The following is a 22,457-nucleotide window of genomic DNA, read 5'->3' as shown; positions in this document are numbered from 1 at the left end:
TAACCAAATGGATAACTATGTACAAGTCTATGAAAGAAGCTCCACAGGTTGACATCCGCTATCTTGGCATAAACAACAATCAGCCTTGTGCTTTGCTTGCATAATTGCAAAACACGCAACAACGACTTGCATGTATATATTGTCAACTATGGCTCAATCAGTAGAAACCTCACCTCTGAGTCAGAAGATTGGTGGATTCAAGTCTCATTCCAGCATTCAATTTCTCTAAGTTAGTTGCCAAACATCTCAAAACGGCCTGTGCAACTTGCGACATAGTTCAAAACAAATATTCCCATGAACAAAGTAATTAGCAACAAATTTGAGTCCAAAAATAAATCTCAATCCAGCTGCTAGAAAGTATGTGAAAGTAACACATTTGAGTCACATTAATTTTCCTTTTTCCCCCCCCCTGTAATGTTTGACCTCTAGCTACATCCCTTGATTGCACAACTGAGGTTACTAACTTCTGCGCAGGGATTCACGACATAAAATCCTGGCACTACAGTTTGAAGCTATAATCTCTGGAAAATTAAGACATTTAACTGATTTGCCATACATTAGTTACAAAATGTAACTCGAGGATCCATGTGAAAATAAATTTGTAAAATTAAAACATTATGGCCCATCAGAAAGGGAATGTGTGGTTGCTGACATTCTATATTGGACAATATTTCCTAAATATGAATCAAGGTATATCCCCTTGTTACTGGCAAGAATGAGGGAAATGGGTCATTGATTTTTACTTGTCCATCTTGGGCACCTTGAACCAGGCAAATATGTATTACTGTTAATGGTTAAATACAATATGTTGGTTAAAAGGAAGCATCTTTGCCAGTTAGGACAACTGAGGAGTGGAAAGGTTCATGCAATCAATAGTGAATGCATGTGGGTTTAAAGTCTGCAAATATGTGATCAACTAGTTAACTGCCATGATTGTCCATATCTGATGACTCTGATAGTATGCTAAGAGACCAACAGACCTGAATTAAAATTGTTTGGCATCTGATACTTCTGCTGGGATTTAAAATCTATTTTAATAATTCTTAAAAGTATGAATACATGAAGTGGTGGCACAGTGGTTAGCACTGCTGCCTCACAGAGGCAGGGACCAGGATTTGATTCTGGCCTTGGGTGACTGTGAAGTTTGCATGAACTCCCCGGGTCTGCATGGGTTTCCTCCGGGTGCCCAGGTTTCCTCCCACAGTCCAAAGATGTGCAGATTAAGTGGATCGGCCATGCTAAATTGCCCGTTAGTGTCCAAAGATGTGCACGTTAGGTGGATTAGACATGTTAAATGTGTGGGATTAAGGGTATAGGGTGGGAGGGCCTGAGATGCCCTTTCAGAGTCAGTGCAGACTCGATGGGCTGAATGTCCTTCTTCTGTACTGTAAGATTCAAAGAAACAAGAGGTATTCCATTTACCGAATAAAAAAATAATAATCATTAAACAGGAAGTACATCTTGCAGGGGCAGGTAAACTTACTAAAACTGATGTGAGCATTGGTTGTGTGTTTGCTAATATTTTCAAAGTATTAATTTTCACAGTACACAATTACCAATATCTGCATGCAGATGTCATGAATGATATTAATGCATTGCCATGATTATACCTCACATACTTATCTTTCCACGTTTTATCATCTTGCTTTAATACTTCAAATTATATTTTTCCAAGTGGGTCTAAAAATAGTTTAATCCAGTTATTTTCTTGCAAGTAAGCAAAATTAACAAAATCAGCTATGAAGCTATCATTGATAGCTTCATAGTTATCATAGCTAGCATATAAAGCTATCATTGATAGCTTCATTATATGCAGGTGTGCTTGCAAGGCTGTGTATTATTTGAACAGAGATGACTTAATTCCATGTGCCTTCAGCAAAACCCACAAGACGATAGAATATAAAATCTGAGATATTTATAAAGCAAAAAGCATTTTCTTCGATAACTTTCGACTTTGACCACAGCTGTTTTGCAATGCGTCATACCTGGTGTTAGATATCCTGGAGCAGCTGTTACTGCTGCACCAGCAAATGCTCCTCTGCTCAAGGCTCCTCTGCCTCTGCCTCTGAGCGACTGGACTGCAGCTGCTGGAGCAGTAATTGGACCCTTAGCCTTTATAAAATGAAAGACATGAAAAGGCATCAGCCAATAAATGATGATTTCATTTTGATTAAATGCAGGTTTTAAAAACAATTCAAAGCATCATCATTTCAGGTTTAAAGGAAGTCGACCCTGTAATGAGGTAATTAAATAACACACATTCTACTTGTGTGGCTTAAAGCGCATTTACCAAACTTACAAAAAAGGCAAGAGGACTTGTACAGAAACTGTTAATTCCAGAAATAAGTGCTACAATGTGTGGAATTACACACAACATTTGGGTGTGTAAATAAATTGGCGTTAGAAGGTGCCTTTTTTGATTACAAACCGTTTGCGTGTTATTTGTGATCAGTCACTTACCTAATTCACATAGCTTAATGCAACAGAAGCAGAAAGAAAACCATAGAAACCCTACCGGAGGACCAGTCCTCTTTTTCTTGTTGTTTGCAGCACTGGGACCAGAAAACAATCTTTCAAGGGCAGCTAAAGCAGCACTGGCCTTTGCTACTTTCTTATTAGGACCTGCTCCCTTGAACTTCTGACCATCTACTTCAACCTACGAAGAAGATGAGAATTTTCAATCAGATCCTGTACAAGCTATTGAATAATCATAGAAAACGTGAGGTTCTAAATAGGCTGATATACCTCTACCTTATTACTCTAAAGGAGGTGCAGGAGCAGAGGGACCCCTCTGTATATGTGCGTAAGTCATCAAAGGTGGCAGGAACGGTTGAGCGTGTGATGAATAAAGCATACAATATCCGAAGTTTTATTAATAGGGGCATAGAGTATAAGAGCAAGGAGGTTACGTTGACTTGTATAAGATGCAAGTTAAGCCTATTGAGTTCTTGATGCTGCATTTTAGGAAAGATGTGAAGGCTTTGGGAATAATGCAGAAAAGATTCACGAGAATGGTTTCAGGGAAAAAGAACTTCAGTATGAAACTAAATTGAAGAAATTAGGACTTCCTTTTCCTTGGAGAAAAGAGATTTGATAGGGATATTCAAAAATCATGAGAGGCCTGGACATAGTAGATAGGAAGAAACTATTTCCATTTATGAAAGGATCAAGAATGAGAGGGCGCAGATTTAAATAATTGGCAAAAGAAGCAAAAATTATATGAGAAAACACATTTCCATGCAGCAAGTGGTTAAGGTCTGGAATGCACTGGCAGAATGTGTGGTGGAGGCAGGTTCAATCAAAGCATTCAAAAGGGAATTAGACTGTTTTATGAAAGGGAAGAATGTGCAGAGTTATTAGGAGAAGGTGGGAGAACGGCCCGAGGTGAACTGCTCATTCGGAGGGCTGGTGCAGACATGACGGGCTAAATCATCTCCTGTCTGTGCTGTAGCAATTCTGTAATTATATTAAATTGTCTGTAGGTTGAACTGCAATTGCTGCCAAGGATTTGTAATGTACTTAAGCGATCAAATAAATCAATAACTATTTATTCTTGTCTCTAAAAGAAATATTGTATTTAAAAACCACTTCAGTCAATATCTAAACCACATTATGATCTGTTCATTTTCTTAAAACATAATTGTAAGTATGCATGTTTGTATGCAAAGATGGAGTGTGGAATAATAAATATATGCAAGTCTAATTATTGCATATTGTAGCCAATAAAAGGGAATTTAACGTTAATAATTTTTCTATTAAATCATGCAGAGATCAAAATTATTAACTTTGTAGTGTGCACAACTCTTAGAGAGATTTTTTCTTCCATAGGTGTTAAAAGCTCTTGGTATTTTTGCCTCAAGCGGTTTTCATGGACAAGATGATGAATTTGGAGAAGGCATGATTGGAGACAGGAGGTAAAAATTTGGCTTGGTGGACAAAGGGAAAGGATAGAAGTACCAGAGGAAGCTAAACAGATGATTTCAGTATTATTGAAACATTCTTTCCTGTCTTACAGTGTAAAAGGCAACTAATTTCTTCCAGTGTTTTGCATTTAGCAGCTCATGTCCTTTTTATCTGGATAGGTATTGAATCTGATCAGGACACTGACTAGATGAGAAGTGGAGACACCATTTCATTCATCAGATATGAGTACTTTGCTGGATGTCAATTCAATGTTCAAAGGCTAGAGCTCTGGTCTTCTGCTCACTGAGTTGTGTGACACACAAGAAACAGTGATAAATCTGGGCATAATGAGCGGCAAAGAATGAAACCAATTACAAAATCAGGCAAATTAATATTTAGCACTATCGAGTCTCATTCTCCTCAGCCAAAAATACACCTTACTCTACAATCATTCTGGAGATCAAAGATAACCCAGATTTATTTGCTCCATCAGGGTAAATGGTGAGATGATTTCCCTAGTGGGACAGTCTCGAATAAGGGGACATAGTGACAAGATAAACGGCTGGTTATTTAAAACTGAGGTGCGTAGAAATTTCTTCTCGCAGAGGATTGTGAATCCCTGGAATTCTCTGCCGCGAAGGGTAGTGGAGACTGGATCATTAGACGTATTTAAAGTGGAGGTGGATAAATATTTCACAGATCAAGAAATAGCGGACTATGGGGAAATGGCGCAGAAAAGGAGTCGAGGCTGGCATAGATCAGCCATGATCACACTGAATGGTTGGACAGGCTTGAAGGGCCTGGTGGCCTACTCACTGCTTTTATTTCTTGTGTTCAGAAATATTTCCTCAGCTTTCATGCAGTAACAAAAAAAAAGGTACTATGAAGGTTATAGCGCAATGTAATTCAAGGACTTTGGACAATCAATTGTTCCCCAGTCAGTCTGCTGTCAATGCTGATGTACCATTGATAAACAGGTACTTCATTTGTATTTGGCTGATATAGCACAATCAGTGCATGTAGTTATATTGACATGTAAACTGCGGATGGTGAAATCCAGCCCATTCTCAATTTCTCTAACCTGAATAATAGTATTTCTGCCATATCTTTTAAAGTAAGAAGTTTAACAACACCAGGTTAAAGTCCAACAGGTTTATTTGGTAGCAAAAGCCACACAAGCTTTCGAGGCTCTGAGCCCCTTCTTCAGGTGAGTTTGATTGACAAGTGATCCTTTATTCTGTCCAATCCTGTTAATTTTCATAAATGTTTGTAAGCGAGTGGAACATATTACTTTGAGAAATCGCTAAGCACCTGAAGAAGGGGCTCAGAGCCTCGAAAGCTTGTGTGGCTTTTGCTACCAAATAAACCTGTTGGACTTTAACCTGGTGTTGTTAAACTTCTTACTGTGTTTACCCCAGTCCAACGCCGGCATCTCCACATCATATCTTTTAAACACAAGAAACACATCTATAGCTCAATTTTCTCCACTGAGTACACCAAAGAGTAAGAGCCACAAGGCTAAGTTTTCCTTCTTGTTATCTACTCGCACGTGCTGCAGTAAAGTTGTGACATTTAGTATTGTAAACACTTTTTTTAAAGAAAGCGTGCAATGTCTGACTACTGATCTCAGAAATTAGACATTTAAATTAAATGTAATAAAAATTTCTGAAGCAAAATATTGTGGAAACTGTAAACTTGAAATAAAAATCAGTATAAAAAATATTTCCAATGCTAAATCTTAACGTACCTCCATAACAAAGCGTTTGTCATGACTGCCACCAGTTTCAGATATCAATTCATATTTCAAACCCCTCCTCTTCTCATTTAGTTCCATAACTGGATTTTTTCCACTCGCAGTTAGGATAGGACCCTGTGTTCTCATCTAAATACAAAACAAAATATATGCATAAAATATTTTATGCACTACCACATGGTTTCATTTAAAAACAGGATGTCTTAAAATAAATCATTATGATTTACATTGGACTTTTGTCTATTTCTATTCATCTGTTCAAACAAATGCTGGCACAACTAGCTGTGAGGAATCATTGACATCAACTGTATAAGGGAAATTAACCTAAACTGATTGTGTGCATCAGCAATCATTTTTATCTAAGCTATGTTAATTTGATCCACATACTTGGTCATGCTTAGCGATTTCTCAAAGTAATATGTTCCACTCGCTTACAAACATTTATGAAAATTAACAGGATTGGACAGAATAAAGGATCACTTGTCAATCAAATATTTATTTGTTTGGAACTTTTTGATACAGCATATTAATAAAATTACGCAGTACTTTGCACACAGTATACCACAATTTGCTTTTCCAACAGATTGTCTCTCAGAATATAGCAAGTTTGGCACAGCCCCATAACATAAAAGGATTTGTACATACGCAGCATCTTATTACATCTCTCAGAAACATCTCGAGGGGTTTCGCATGCAACAAATTACTTTGAACTAGCTGCTACGCGACTATCATGCAAATACAAACCTGTCAGATGTCTAATTTTATCAAACAGCCTCAAAGCTAGAATTTAAAATGTCTCAAGATAGAAAGTACCACACAGAAGACTCAGAATATGAAACTTTATTAATCCATCAATTCGCTATGAAATTGTACAACAGCTGGTTTCAACTGGCGGAAAATACCACTCAAATATTTATTTTTAAACTATCCAACTCTCATTCATATCATTACTTTTGAAAAAAAAAATCTATCGAGAGAAATGAATTAATTGCTACAAACTTCTATGTAGATTTTGCATTTTTTTCCTAGAAAATACAAAATCATACAAAAAATATATGGATTCTCCTGTTGCTTTGAAAATGTGTGTTCGATAAAAAAAGCAGTTTACAGTCCAGGTTGATGTTATCTCACATGTATTATTAAGCTAAGACTCAAACTACAAAACCAATTGCAAATACTGCATATGAAGTCAGTGCTGCAGGGAAGGATGGAGGCACTGGCTTTGTGCTGTACTGGTTGTCCTGAAAGTAATTGACTCTGTTCTCCTCAAATGTCAAAATCGCTTGATGACTGAGAATACTCCATTTGCGTCTGTCCGAGGTGGTTTCTTTCCATGTACAGGGATCCAGCTTGCAAGCTCTGAACACTTTCAGATTGTCTTTTATATCTAAGCTTGGGATGTTATATGGGGTGGGTTTCTTTGCTCAGCATGGAATGAGCCCTGGAGTATGTGCTATGTGGGTGTAGACGTCTGCAAGAAAGATTTTGCTGAGTAGCCATTCAATAACCTTCATGCAAGCCTTGAACCTTTGCAAGTCAAAGAGGTTGCAATCTATCCTGAATTGAATGTGTACTCCTGTGTCAAGATCTTTGAGTGCCTATCGGTGCACAGCGAAGAAATATATGACAAAGAGCTGGAGCCAATACACAGCGGTGCTTGATGCCATTGACGACAGGACAGGCGTCGATTGGTGTATGGACTTTACATCACGCTGGCCATCATGCCATTGTGAAATGAACGAATAACACGGAACACTTTTCAGGGTAGGCAAATTTGTACAGAATCTTTCACAAGCCTTCCCTGTTTGTGTTAAAAGCCTTCGTCTGATCAACAAAAAAACCATATAGAGATCCTTATTTGTGGGATTGTTTTTGAATTTGACATGCTACAAAGATCATGGGTGGAATTTTCCTCAAAAATAGCAGCAAAGTGTCAGGTTCTGACTGAAAACTGCATGTTTCGCCCCAGAGAAACAGCCAAGTTCTCTCCAGTTCTCTTGTCTGTCAAAAAAAGCAGGGGGGCATTTTTGTGGTGTCATTCTTGAGAAGAGCCTCAAATTTAAGACCCTCCTCCCCCCACCGGACATTGAGACCTCAGCATATCAGTAGAGCACCCCTAATCATCAACCACACAGGAGCATCATTCCCCCAACACTTAATGTATAGCCCCCACCACGCAGCTATCAGGGTGACCTGACACCCCCCCCCCCCCCCCCCACTATCTAGGCACAATCCCACCGCACCCTCACCCCCCACCACATAATGGGAGTCCCCGCCTCTTGGCAATACCAACCTGGCAGTGCCAGGGTGTCATATCCCTGACTACACCAGGGATACATTGGCCTCCACACCCCTGGTGTGGTCTTCCCAGCTGAAGAGCAGTAGTGATTCCCATCAGCGTGATCTCGCGGAGGATGGAGGAGACATCGATGCTCCCGCCCCCGGAATCAAAAGCATTAAGCTTTTTTAGAAATATTTAAATCTATTAAAATTGATCGTAGTCAGGTTCTGGCCCTCGCTGGGTTTGAACCTGATTACATCACCAGTGAGGGGCCAGGAAGATCTCATTCTGAGATTTCCCTGGTGCAAATACCATTATGGCCCTTTTGCGAGAGTTGGCGGCTGTAACAGGATTTGCGCCTGTGGGGAATGGGCCCTGAAAGCCCCTCCTCTCCCATGTCTATTGTTTCCGCCCTGCCTACTAACTGGCATGGGAGACAGTGTGTCATAAGCATGGATGCATTGGTCAACTAATGGCAAGAATCTGGGCAAGCCATGTGTTAAAACCTCCAGGAATACATTTAATTACAATTGGCATAGTGGCAATTCAATAACATTTATAATATTTTTTTCTGCCATTTAAAGAAGTGATATTCTATATTCTGCTGTTCCTTGCTGGATACGTAAAATCTCAGAGTGTTGTGCACTTCGTTTAGAAGCTTGTGTGTGCCTTGGCTGTTGTTGTTTAAGCAGTCTTGGTGCTTTGATTTAACAAATCCCAAGACTTCTGATATTGTCCCCCCCCCCGCCGCAAGACTTCAATAGCAATATTGCCCTCCCGCTTATCAGCACTTCCTGTGCCTAGTTTGTGTTGCACTCTTGTCTCTCGGCCATGTCTTTAACAAGAGTTACCTCAAGCTTCCCTTTTGACTCATCAAAAGATACAACACTCCTGACAAGTCAATGGTCAGACCAGCATTCCACACCTCCAATGGAGCGGGTAGAGCACATTTCCCAGAGACCAAAAGAGAAAATGCTGGAAAATCTCAGCAGGTCTGGCAGCATCTGCAAGGAGAGAAAACAGCTGACATTTCAAGTCCCGATGACTCTTCGTCAAAGCACTGCCGCAATTCCTAGAAATCTCTGTTATACAATAACATAGTCCAACATGTGTCAGTGTTTGGATCTGGGGTGCATCCATGTTGTTTTCAGTTTATCTGCTTGCTCGAAGATTGTGTTAGTGATGGCTAGTTCAAACCTGCTGCACTTAGAGCTGGCCTCTGGAGTTTGCTCTGCCAATACTATGGTATCCTAGTACTCCTTCCCATATATTACAGTCCGTGCCTAATTGGGCACTGAAATCACCAAGCTGGGGTTTGTCCTCATGGCATATATCTCTAATTATCTTGCTGAGATCCTTATACAATATTTCTTTGACCTCATCTGTTCATGTCATTGTTGGAAAATAGACGCTAATATATGTTGCATGCTGATTTCTGACAAGACTTAAATGAAGGACCGTGAGTTGATGACTAATTCCCATAGGAAGTGAGTCAAACCTGTGCGCCACCTCAGATCAAATGGCATGCCCGATTGTCGAGGCTGGTCCTTGAACTTGCCAATCCAGTAGAATATATAGAATTCACTAATCACCTCAAATTGAGACGCCTCAGTGGACCTTGTTTCTCTTGGGGCAGCCATGTCAATATTGTTCCTCCCCAGCATTCTGATTATAAGGGTTGTTCTGTAATCTGGTCTTGTATTGGTGTCTTGAAGTGCTCTGGCATCCCATGAGCTGAGCTCCATACGATGACTAGTAATCTTGTTCTTTACATTTTGATCTTGGTGAACTGATCTTAGCCTACACTCCCTGTTCCTGCCATGTTTAGGGTTTTTTTATCTTCCTCTTTGTTGGATTGTGGAGAGCAGCAATGTATCTGACAGCATCTGCTCTGCTGTCTCAGAAGGGTACAAACTCCATATCTTCCCAGATCTTTGGAGGGGGACAGTCACTCCAAGGCTGCCTGTGTGCAGGATTATCGTTGAAAGCTATGTGTAGTATCCCCTATCTGTTGCTACTTCTTCATTGCCACAAAGTTTGGTATGCCTGATGTTTTGGTTGATGATTTTCTGATCACCTGCACATTGAGTATATTTTAAGTGTGAGGGGTTTATGCTCTCTTCACCATCCAAGTCCTTCTTAACCCATTGACCCCAGATTTATACAAACCTAAATGAAAACACCTACATATGTATGATTAATCCTACTATTGAATAATGTAAGACTCTTGACCAATTAAACATTTTCCCATTTAAAAGCAGCAATATACATTCTGTCACAGAAGTTGTTACCTTTTAAATTAATCATTTGGAATATAGATGTTGCTCTTCCCTGCTGGGTAAACATAATTTTAAATGTACTGACCAATGGCAAACAAATGTTTGTGAATTCTGAACAAATAACAAAACTGAAGGAAGTTATAAGCCACACTGAAGAAATGCTCAGCAAACATTGTACCCAAGGGCGGCTCAGTGGTTAGTGCTGCTGCTGCCTCTCAGCTCCAGGGACCCGAGTTCAATTCCAGCCTCAGGCCAGTCTGTGTGGAGTTTGCACGTTCACCCCGTGTCTGCATGGGCTTCCTCTGGAAACTCCAGTTTCCTCCCACAGTCCAAAGATGTGCGGGTTAGATGGATTGGTCATGCTAAGTTGCCCCTTAGTGACAGGGAGATTTGCAGGATAAACGTGTGGGGTTATGGGGATAGAGCATGGGTGGGATTGCTGTCTGTGCAGACTCGATGGGCTGAATGGCCTCCTTCTGCACTGCAGGGATTCTAAGTTAGCATAGTCCTGTGAAGCAGCATGAAAACGTTGGAAGGCTCCACAGTTGAAGATATAGAACTAATCAATGTGTGCATTGCCAGATCTTTCGAGCAATCAATACAGATCAAATAAGGAAGGTTAAAAACAAAAGAGAATTCTCCACACTGGCATAGTTTGCTTATCTGGCTGCCTTTCTTCACTGCAGCAATCTCCGGGTTTGGACATGCAAGTGTAAATATTTGTCATGGAAAGTGGGTGGTATCACATTGGCCACCTGTTATAGGCCCCACTCTATAGCCAACCAACGCCTCTACTTTCTCAGAAGACTAAGGAAATTTGGCACGTCAGCTATGACTCTCACCAATTTTTACAGATGCACCATTTTATCACAGCTTGGTATGGCTCCTGCTCTGTCCAAGAGCACAAGGAACTACAAAAGGTCGTGAATGTAGCCCAATCCATCACACAAACCAGTCTCCCATCCGTTGACTCTGTCTACACTTCCCGCTGCCTCGGCAAAGCAGCCAACATAATTAAGGACCCCACGCATTCTCTCTTCCATCTTCTTCCGTTGGGAAAAAAATACAAAAGCCTGAGGTCACGTACCAACCGACTCAAGAACAGCTTCTTCCCTGCTGCTGTCGGACTTTTGAATGGACTTATCTTGCATTAAGTTGATCTTTCTCTACACCCTAACTATGACTGTAACACTACATTCTGCACGCTCTCGTTTCCTTCTCTGTGAATGGTATGCCTTGTCTGTATAGCGCGCAAGAAACAATACTTCTCACTGTGTGACAATAATAAATCAAATCAAATATTCCGTTCTACGGACTTCAATGAAATTGAATATTGGACAGGGTGAAATGACAAGTACGCTACCATGAATGATAGCCCTCAACCATACTTGTTGTGAACCAGCAGCAATCTGCTCAACCACCTGGGGGCTTGCAGGAGTAAAGCCTTAAACTTATTTTCTTACTTTGGGATATTTCGCAATGCTATGTGTTTAAATTTAGAGGGTCTGATTGGCTGTTATCTGTGATCCTATTGTTGAATTTTATTTGGAGCAATACTGCAAACACACATTTCAAAGCATAATGCTTCCAATATTCAAACTGAAGTAGGCAGGTGATACTAGAGTAGCCAGCTAATTCAAGTAGTGACTAGGAGATAAGTAGGAAAAGTTAGCTACTACTTATGCAAATTAACAATTCATGTATAAAGTCTGAAACCTAGCACTGCACATTATCTAAACATTTTAAAATAAGCCACGGTCAGTATTTTCTTATGAATTGTAATTATTCTCCCCAGTTGATATTTGGCAGGAATTATTTTTCATTTTGCATCCAAAGCGACATCAAGCACTCCTAAAGATAAGATACATCACAGGCCAGATGCAATAAGAAACAGACCTTCCCACACATTATATTAACAATCTGCCTAAACTTCAGAGTCACGAGCAACAACTCCTACTTCACTCCAGTGTGACATTTTTATTTCCCACAATCATTACCCACTTTAAACAGGACCACACCCAGTAGAATTAGATTAGATTTATCCAAATTTGTCTTGTATTAAGTGCACAATGGTAAATGGTCACATAAAGACCTGGGACTGAATCCAGATTTAGTAGTTCATATTCACGTGTGGCTGCCAACTAAAATAGCCCAATACCGAACACGTTTGGGTAAAACTAATCTAATTCTACTGGGTGTGGTCCATCAAATAAAATTTCTCAACTGGTCAAAAAGTTGGTTGGTGTTGCAATTTCACAGTTTAATGGTGTCCCAAACTAGGTGAAGGCATATGTCTGAGCTTGTGCAAAAGCAGCGTCAACTTGCTCATCAACTGAAGCATGACAATTCATGCTAATTTGATCAAATTAAAGATTTGCATGCATGACAGGGAGGATACTTGTGTTGAGACCCAAATTCACAATATGTGGGCATTTTCTTTCTCATCCTAAAGTTGCTAGAAACAATCCCAATTTATAGTTACACAAGGAGGAAAGGTATTTTTGCCCAACTTGCTCACTCCATTATCCATGATCTGATTGAACAATTTTGAATCTATTTCACAATCTATATTTATCACAAGCCGCTGAAGCAGAAATTGATCCATTTGCTCTTGAATGTTTTTGCTGAGCCAGAATTTAATGCATCAAGTAGTAATCACACTTTGTCACTTTTGGAGCTCAATTGAAAACACTCCAGCAACTTGACCACTCAACTGTAAGTGAAATAAACTATGTCAATAAGCATTTTTAAATGGTGCACACAATTACTAATTTCAGTCATATTTCTCTCTCTCATCACTTCAATTTGATGGAACCTGAAAGTTCATCAACTTACCTTATTGCCCAAAGGTAATTAATTTGCCTTGCTGCACAAGTTTTGGGAAAATAGTTATAACTGCACTTTTAAAGCACATACACTTCAAATGCCTCCGCTTCCATTTGATCTTCTAACTGCATAATCCCGGAAGTGCAAGAAATTCACTATCCCCAACATGATTACTTTCAAAAGAACTCCAAGTGTTAATAAAAGGAAAGTAACTATTTGGTTAAAATTTGATACATATAGATAGTGAATACTTACTTTGAAACTAAAAAAGTCAAAATTATAAAGGCTGTGAATTACAATAGTGAAATAATTAACTGATTCTTTTTACCCTAATTATTATTAGGTATTCAAAATCTAGTACCTCTAGAGTATTGGTGCTTGCGGTTGTAGCACAGCCAACTGTGTCATTGCTAGAGTTTGTAGAGACAGTTTCATTCTTATCATCGCCTGAGGACTTTTCTTCCATTTCCTGAGATTCAAAACCCATCTTCAAATCCATACCAGTTGGGCAGCCCATTGCCTGAAGTACCTGGAATAACAGCGATTAAAAAAAAGTCATTTTGGAATATTCAAGTGTTTCTCTAGGTTGGTTCAAAAACTACAATTATTCCATTAAGTTATCAGGGCACTCACTCCATTGTGTCCAAATTCAATATTACTATTATTTGTTTATTCATGGATTTGTCAGAAACTGACAAAACACATAACCCCTAGCTGTCTACTTACTTGAACTGGAATCACATGTTGGTGAGCTAAGCTGGGGATTGAAGGCTCCATGCTTCAAAAGGACAAGTGAATGTGTTGGGTTTTAGAACATAGAACATAGAACATTACAGCGCAGAACAGGCCCTTCGGCCCACGATGTTGCACCGACCAGTTAAAAAAAAACTGTGACCCTCCAACCTAAACCAATTTCTTTTCGTCCATGAACCTATCTACGGATCTCTTAAACGCCCCCAAACTAGGCGCATTTACTACTGATGCTGGCAGGGCATTCCAATCCCTCACCACCCTCTGGGTAAAGAACCTACCCCTGACATCGGTTCTATAACTACCCCCCCTCAATTTAAAGCCATGCCCCCTCGTGCTGGATTTCTCCATCAGAGGAAAAAGGCTATCACTATCCACCCTATCTAAACCTCTAATCATCTTATATGTTTCAATAAGATCCCCTCTTAGCCGCCGCCTTTCCAGCGAAAACAATCCCAAATCCCTCAGCCTCTCCTCATAGGATCTCCCCTCCATACCAGGCAACATCCTGGTAAACCTCCTCTGCACCCTCTCCAAAGCCTCCACATCCTTCCTGTAATGTGGGGACCAGAACTGCACACAGTACTCCAAGTGCGGCCGCACCAGAGTTGTGTACAGTTGCAACATAACGCTACGACTCCTAAATTCAATCCCCCTACCAATAAACGCCAAGACACCATATGCCTTCTTAACAACCTTATCTACTTGATTCCCAACTTTCAGGGATCTATGCACACATACACCTAGATCCCTCTGCTCCTCCACACTATTCAAAGTCCTCCCGTTAGCCCTATACTCAACACATCTGTTATTCCTACCAAAGTGAATTACCTCACACTTCTCCGCATTAAACTCCATCCGCCACCTCTCGGCCCAACTTTGCAACCTGTCTAAGTCTTCCTGCAAACTACGACACCCTTCCTCACTGTCTACCACACCACCGACTTTGGTGTCATCAGCAAATTTGCTAATCCACCCAACTATACCCTCATCCAGATCATTAATAAATATTACAAACAGCAGTGGCCCCAAAACAGATCCCTGAGGTACACCACTTGTAACCGCACTCCATGATGAATACAACAATTCAGCAGTTTTCTTGGCCAGTTTTTTTGTTGCTGACCAAAAAATTAACAGATTTCTTTGCATTCAATTTTGCAATTTGTCACGATTTCTCGATTACTAGCCCATTGCTACTATCATAATAATTAGGCTACTGTACAGTAAAAGTAGTGTTAAAGGGGGAGATGGTGACATGACAGTAATTTCATTGGGTGCGTAATTTGGAGGCTGGGGCAAATGATTATGGGTTCAAATCCCACCAGGACAGCTGATGGAATTTAAATTCGACTAAACAAAATCTGAAATTGAAAAATTGTTTCAGTAATGGTGATTATGAAACTATTGTTGATTATTGTAAAAACCCATTTGATTGAATAATGCCCTTTTAGGGAAGAAATCTGAAATCCTTACCCAGTCGGCCTACATGTGATTCCAATCCCATACAACGTGGCTGACTTTTAACCACCCTCAGAAATGGCCCAATCAGCCACTCAGTTCAAGGGCAATTTCTGGGCAACAAATGCTGGCCTTGCTAGTGATGCCCACATCCCATGAAAGAATAAATTAAAAACACATGATTCATAGAGATAATCTGATGAAATTTAGGCCACATTAACACAACAGGAACCTATGGACCCAAAGTAACTCGTTACAAAACATTGCACTTGAAATCAGGACTGTCACAGTCCACTGTAGAGTATCCAATTGAAGAATATTTATAATAATTACACATGCTGTAATTCAATGTATTTAATTTTTCAAAACATTACACCAATCAGCACCAAAGAATTACACCACTGTAAATCTGCAGTTCCTGCTAAAATTGGGCAATGTGATAAAAACTAATAAAACTGATAATTGGGTAATTCTTTTGACTGGAGCAATATTTGTGTATGAATGAGCATAAAACAGCTTCATATATTAGAATTGTGTGTTTGAATCTGGTAATAATTAAGCTGGTTAGCAAAGTAAGTCAACTAAACTACTGGCTCAAATTCACTTCTTCTGCTGACACATTGCAACAGATTATCTGCCTTTATAGTTCACACAGCTTCATGGATTCATTGGTGGAACATTAAAGACTTTGGAACAGGTTGCATATTCACCTTCTTAATTTATGTGAGACAGCATTTCAGGAAAATACATAGCCTGCTTGTATTTGAGGGAAACCTAGGTCATTCTACATTTGTCTCAAAACTGAGGAATCTTGAAATCATTAAAAGCTAGCATTCAAAGTCATAAATGATTACGTTCCTTTGTAAATTTCTTCAGCAATAGCCCACAGGAACTTAACAGGCTATTTTAGTATTTAGTTTTAATTATTTGTTCGTCTTAAAAAGGCAGATGCGACACTTAAAAATTGTTCATTTGGAATACCGAGTCAATATGGTGGAATGTGGATTTGTAATTTAAAGTCCCCGCATAAAGTTCTTGGTGTCAGTTAAGCCACCATAGGGACCTTAGCAGGAGTCAGGCACTGTTCCAAAAACAGTGGAAACATGAAAAGTTATGCAGTAGCCCAGTTACACCTGTTTCAAGTGGTCATGTGGTGCTCCTTGACTACAAATAAAGCTCCGAGACCAAGGCGCTCAAAAGAAATTTCAATGCATTTTTAACCAGCTGGAAATTATATCACTCATATTGGTTGCTTTGAACTGAAAAAGATTTGAGAGTACCACAAATCCTTTTTATCTTGTTAGAACAAACATAGAGCACTCTACAAGCAAGATTTTATCGCATTATTTCCTTTCAAATGTAAATGGTATTGGAGCTGTCATTTCAACCAAGGATTGTGCCAGACCCTAACAAACAGGAACAGCAGGCAAACTTCTATATTAAGTAGATGCAAACCACTGCAAAAACAGCCCTAATCTAGAACAAAACTGGTTCACAACTAATGCTGAGAACTGCAAATTTTTGCTCTCAATCATCCAAATCAAAAATATAATGTATAAACAATCAGCCTTCGCACACGAATATTCCATCTACTGTTGATTATTGTGATAGATTTCCTGTTTTACAATTGTCCAATCCTCCATTCCTTTGTCCATGACCATTATTAAGATGAAGGCTTCCAACTACTTATTCTTCTGTTAACATCACCAACTGGTCAAAAGGAGATGGCATAATAAGACCTCCGTGCTCTCTGTAATTTTCTAATTTTTTTTGTCTCAGTGTTGCAGCAGGTATGAAAAACAGGATGGAAGCCCGGCTTCCAAGGCGACTATCAACTGTAATAGTCTGATAATGATACTTAAATATATTCAAATGGGGATGGGCCATAAAATGGCTTTTGGGACTCTAGCAGGATTTTCTGCCCTCGCCGCCGATTCTGCCTCCCAAAAACGGAAGTGGAAAATTCCTCAGATTCAAAAGGAAAGCCTCCAGTGTAGGAAAACTGTGGGAACCCATGACTTACAAATCTGAAACCGAGTGAGATTTATCAATAAATTATTCTGCCATCATATTACAACATTACCTGATGTACAGATGTCATCATTCTTTTAAAAACTACCTGGAGACACTAATCCTTTAAGGAATTTGCATCCTGTGTCTCATTTATATCAAGTATTAGTATATCAAGTGGTGACAGGCAAAAGAAAGACTGGATCAATTGCAAATATAAATATATAATGAGCCCTCAGCTCATTGCCTAAAAAAGGCAGCATTGTGGCCACACCGAACAGCACAAATTATTCAAATAAAACAATAAACGGTAGCATAAATCCAAGACACAAGAAGTAGAAACATAAACAACAGGTATTCTAGGATGGGGCTTGGCACAAGAAAATTTTCAGGCCCTGCCAAGATCAGGAATGGAAGTTGGTGGAACTCAAAATTACCAGTGCCAACTAGGCTGCTTATTTCGCAACCCCGGTCCTGATGCTGGCCGTTTTGGGGGAGGCTGACAATTGGCTCATGGTTTAAGGAGGCCAATTAAGATTTTTCAGACAGCTCTCAATTTCCCTGACTCAACAGCCCCTTCGTGTTGACTGGGTATGTATGTAACCAAAAGCTGGTCTTTGTGGGATTCTCCCCTCCAATCTCACAGTGGTAGCCTATTTGCTTTTTCTATTTTCTAAATTGTTCTTTTTTAAAATGTTGGTGAAAGGGCATCATTACGTTGAAGTGCCCTCTCAGTTACTAATCCTCTACTATAGCCATCTGTTCCTCTGAAGCAAGACCTTTGACTGACATTCCGACTCTGAAAGCCTGCCTGCTACTGTTGATAGGACAGAAAACCTGTATCCATGCCATTTCAGGGAGAGCTCCAACCAAAATTCCAACATGACTGTTAAGTCCTGAGGGTGAATTTCAGAGATGGAAGTAGTTGTGGCTCCCATTTCCCAAATGCTAAAAGTGAAAATTCAGCCCAAAGTTTGAGAAAGATAATAGGTAGATAGGTTTTTAACTAAAACAAAATGAGCCACTTTACAATTGTCATATGGAATAGGAACATTCCAAAGTAGCACAGAAATTGACTGTGGAAATCTCAACTGTGACTGCATCTCCAGAGAAAATTGCAGCAAAAAATTTGACTTCCTGAGCTGTCAAGTCAAAGATTAATGTTCAGTAAAAACATGTATAACAGCTCTTGCTTGCCTCACATGCAATCTTGGGTGAACCCCTAAATATTTGAGTGCAAGAGCTGCTCACTATACAAGAAAGCAAACTGATGTAATTGATTAAAAATTGGTATTTTATTCCGTTTAAAATCTAGGATCATATACAAATCTACTGGATGGATGAATTGTGAGGTTGGTGATAAACGTAGCAGTGTCACAGTTTTGATAAAAGTAACCCAATCTTACTGGAACCCTTAGATTCATCAAACAACGTGGAACATGCGCTGTTATGTTCTATGTCTCAACCAGCTTATTTGTGTGAAACCATTTTTGTTGACAGGTGAGCTACAGAGTCCAGAATGACCTCCCTACAACTATGTCTTTTTTTTGAACATTTCCTTAGGCTCAATTCTCTGACTTATGATTTACGGAGACCTTCTTTTGCCAGCTGTTTTGAGATATTGGTGTCAAGATTCAAGTTGTGATATTATTGTAATCCAGAATCCCTCTCCAGTGAATTAATTTTGTTGTCAAATCCTTGTTCTTAGATTGGGAGAGGAATTACATCTCAAAAGTAACTTGCCCACTAAGTGAGAGGTCTATAGCAAGTGAAATATGTTGGAAAAACTAGAAACTGGCATTTCAGATGGTTGAAGCAAGATTAATTGAAAAGCAGAATACTATAGATGCAGGAAACTCAGCAGGTCAGGCAGTATCTGTGGAGAGTGAAACAGAGATAACGTTTTTGATGAAAGGTCTTGAAACATTAACTCGGTTTCCCTCTCAAGGAGAGACGGTCTCATTTGATAGTTATACAATAAATAGAAACACAATAAACATAGATTACAAGAGAAGATGGACTGAAATGAACTAATTAGGCAGTATACAATAACCTTCATTTTAGGTGCAGGTTTGTATGCAAAGATTCTAAATAATATTTCTTCACTAATAATTGATTGCTCAAAAAATAAATCTGATGTCATGGATAGCTATTATGCTTTCTTACTGTTTGTGATTGAGGTGTTTTGTATTTGAGGTGTGTGTGTTTCTACCCTCAGAGTAGTTGTCCTAATTTAAATAATCCCATTAGCGGGCTTTTCTGTGATTTTTTAAAATAAAGAAGGTTATTTAATATCCCACATGTGTCCTGGAAGTACAAAAACAGAATGCATCACACACACAAAGATCTGACACAGAGAGAAAAAAAGTTAAAAGGTATAATTGTTTCAGTCTCTCTTTTTTGTGGCAAATCTGTTGGTTCTTAGATGAATTGATACTTTAAGTAAAGGTCGTGTAAGCAAAGGATTCTCAATAAGCTATAAGCCTTCTTGTAATTGAATTTTAGGGAGGTTGGCTCTTAAGTGAACTTGAAATTGAAACAGGTTGGAGTGAGTCCTTCTATCACTTTTAAGATATGACTGTTAATTACTTTGAATGCTTACTTGACTGCAGCTGATTTGATGACTTTCTGCTGGCCTCTGACTCTGCAGGATTGATTTTTGCTGTTTTAAGAGCAGGCAACAAACATGGCTGTCTGACCAGTGTGACTTTTGATGTGTTACACTGGCTGATAAACATGGTGTGTTGTGGCTTTTCATACAATGATAAAACTGATACAGCCACGGTCTTTGTATTTGGATGAGGGCCATCACAATACAATGAAAGGTTGATGGGATCTATTTCATATCTGTCTAACACTCATTGAGTTTCGATGTCCCTGGTGAAACATGGAGATGAATTTTCTGCAAACCCCATTGCCTATAGGTTTTGGTCCATCCTTAAACTTAGATGTACGAATTTCACAAGTCGCCGTGTGGTCCCTTCACTCAGGTACATATTTAATTGGGTATTGGTCACAAAGTCCAATGTCTACAGTTCAAATGCCAAAACTCATGATACGTTGCAGCCACTGGTGTTCACTTTTTAAAATATAGGTTTAAATTGTGTAACATTGTCATGCCTGTACTGGGCATGATACCAAGTAAATTTTATTGTTTGTTTCACTGGAAATTTCCTATCCATGGTGTGGTTGTGCATTCCATGAGTATTTTTCCCAAATTAATCCTATCAAAATTTACTCCAACCAGCAAAAAAGATCACATTACTGTAAACTACTATGTCTTACCTTAACTGCTACATTAAGTTTGGCGGTTTTTTTAGATGGTCCTGAGGCTTCATAGGTTTTCCCATCAACATCCACAGACATTGTGAAGACAGGTGCATGCACAGGACCAGACTGTGAAAGAAGCTTGTACTGCAGGCCAGGTTTAATTTGATTCAGTCTCATCAGAGCATTCATAGGTTGGTTAACATCTATTGCCTTGCTTTCCATTACTAGAAAAAAATATGCAAAAAGAAAATCTTATGACTGCTAAAAGTTTTTTGTTTTTGTTAAAAATAATTGGAATTTTTCCACCTAAAATTTTAACGGGGAAGAATTAAGATGTATAAAACAGTTTTTAATTAATCACATTTTTCTTTACAGGACTTACAATATGTCCTCAGTAATCTGACCGTTCTTTGTTGTGTATCCACCAGATTTTCTTCAATGAAACATTTAGCTGGCAAATTACTGGGAATTGAGAAAGTCTTATCTGCCCACAGTGCACTGCAGACACAAATACAATTGTCTACGTACAGGGAAATTCTCACTATTGTTATTAGCAGCCTACTTTTATCACCCTGTTCTTTCTAATATCCAATTAATTTATGCACCACTAAATTGACTTTGTCCATAACCTCACTCCAGCCATACACAACCTAGCGTGCTCTTCATTCCTCATTGTTTCTCACTCCGTTTGTTCTACCATTTATAGTTTTTTCCCTAGAAATGTTTTCTTAGATGCTTCTAACATTATCTGCTATCCAATGTTTCAAAATCCCTCTCTTTCATCATGTCTTTGAAACTCCCCCCTCAAACTTTCTACTTTCTGATTTGGTTTGTATCCATCATCTTTCCTTGGTCTTTAGTTTCCTGCCAACCACCACCCTGAGCTACCTGAGCAGCACTTAGCTATCTGACTAGTTCACTATCAGAAAAACATAAACAACTAATTCTTATCTCAAACTTTGCAACTTGATCCAGATTTTGTCCACCACCCTGTTGCTCATTAAGAAACTACTTTACATGGGGATTCTGATTAACTCAGGAGTTGAACTTCAAATTATATACCAAACATCAGCAAGTCTTCTTCTGTGCCATTCTGTACCTTACAAACAGCTCCATGTCTTTGTCATTCCAGGCTCAAACACTTTTCATGTCTGCACCATTCTTCAGTTACAATTCTCCTTGTCAAAATTTATTAGCTCCCACTCCAACACCATCACCACCACCGCCTACCTGCAACCCACTGAATTCTACAAAACCACATTCCCTCTTGACCACTGCAAACTCCTCAATCTTGCAGTCATTGACTTGGCCAAAGCATTTGACTCAATAAATTGAAAGGCTGTGTGGCTTGAGCTCCAAAGATTTGAATGTCCAAAAAAGCTTCATCATAATCCTGCAATTATTTATTGAAGATATGATTACAACGGTCTTGAGTGGGTGTTCTGAAACAGATTCCTTCAAAATCCAAACTGCGGTCAAGCAAGGCTATATGATAGCACTGATTCTATCTAAAAACTACCTGACAGTGGCTATTCACTTAAAACAACAACTGCCCTCTGGAATAAGTATTAAATATGGCATAGATGGAAAATTCCGTAACCTCAGTCGCCTCCATACCCAAACTAAACTGACCAAAGAAATACATGATCTACAGTTTGTGAGTGACTACAGTATCATTGCCCATTCTTCATCAGATTTGCAAGTCAATCTCAATGTCTTCAATTGTGTACACAAAAGATTTGACTGGTCCTTGAATGTTGCCAAAACAAAACTAATTTATCAACCCATAACTGGTCAGCCAAATAGTCCACTTCCCATATATGTTGCAGGAGAGATTCTATAATATGTTGGGCAGCTCCCATCCCTCAACAGCCACCTCTCTCAAAAGGCACCATTGACAAGGAGGCCCAACACTGGGCCAGCAATA

At 39.3% G+C, this 22,457-nt stretch overlaps 1 protein-coding gene across 35 annotated transcripts in view; it reads right to left on the bottom strand.

The window, feature by feature from the left end:
- Positions 1–22,457, bottom strand: part of strbp (spermatid perinuclear RNA binding protein) — a 187,711-nt gene that overhangs the window by 26,608 nt on the left and 138,646 nt on the right. For all 35 annotated transcript variants that reach the window (XR_013499347.1, XM_078226530.1, XM_078226525.1 and 32 more), the window contains 5 exons: positions 20,546–20,754; positions 13,404–13,571; positions 5,651–5,785; positions 2,516–2,656; positions 1,986–2,112 (listed from right to left, as the gene is read on the bottom strand). Coding sequence is in view for 34 of the 35 variants with exons in the window: in XM_078226530.1 (XP_078082656.1) it covers positions 1,986–2,112; positions 2,516–2,656; positions 5,651–5,785; positions 13,404–13,571; positions 20,546–20,754 (780 nt within the window). In the remaining variant the exon portion in view is untranslated. The remainder of the gene's footprint in view (positions 1–1,985; positions 2,113–2,515; positions 2,657–5,650; positions 5,786–13,403; positions 13,572–20,545; positions 20,755–22,457) is intronic.

Source organism: Mustelus asterias, chromosome 13 (genome assembly GCF_964213995.1).
Source record: "Mustelus asterias chromosome 13, sMusAst1.hap1.1, whole genome shotgun sequence".
Taxonomy (NCBI): domain Eukaryota; kingdom Metazoa; phylum Chordata; class Chondrichthyes; order Carcharhiniformes; family Triakidae; genus Mustelus; species Mustelus asterias.
The sequence above is the reverse complement of the archived record's forward strand: the minus strand, read 5'-3'. Positions and strand labels throughout refer to the sequence as shown.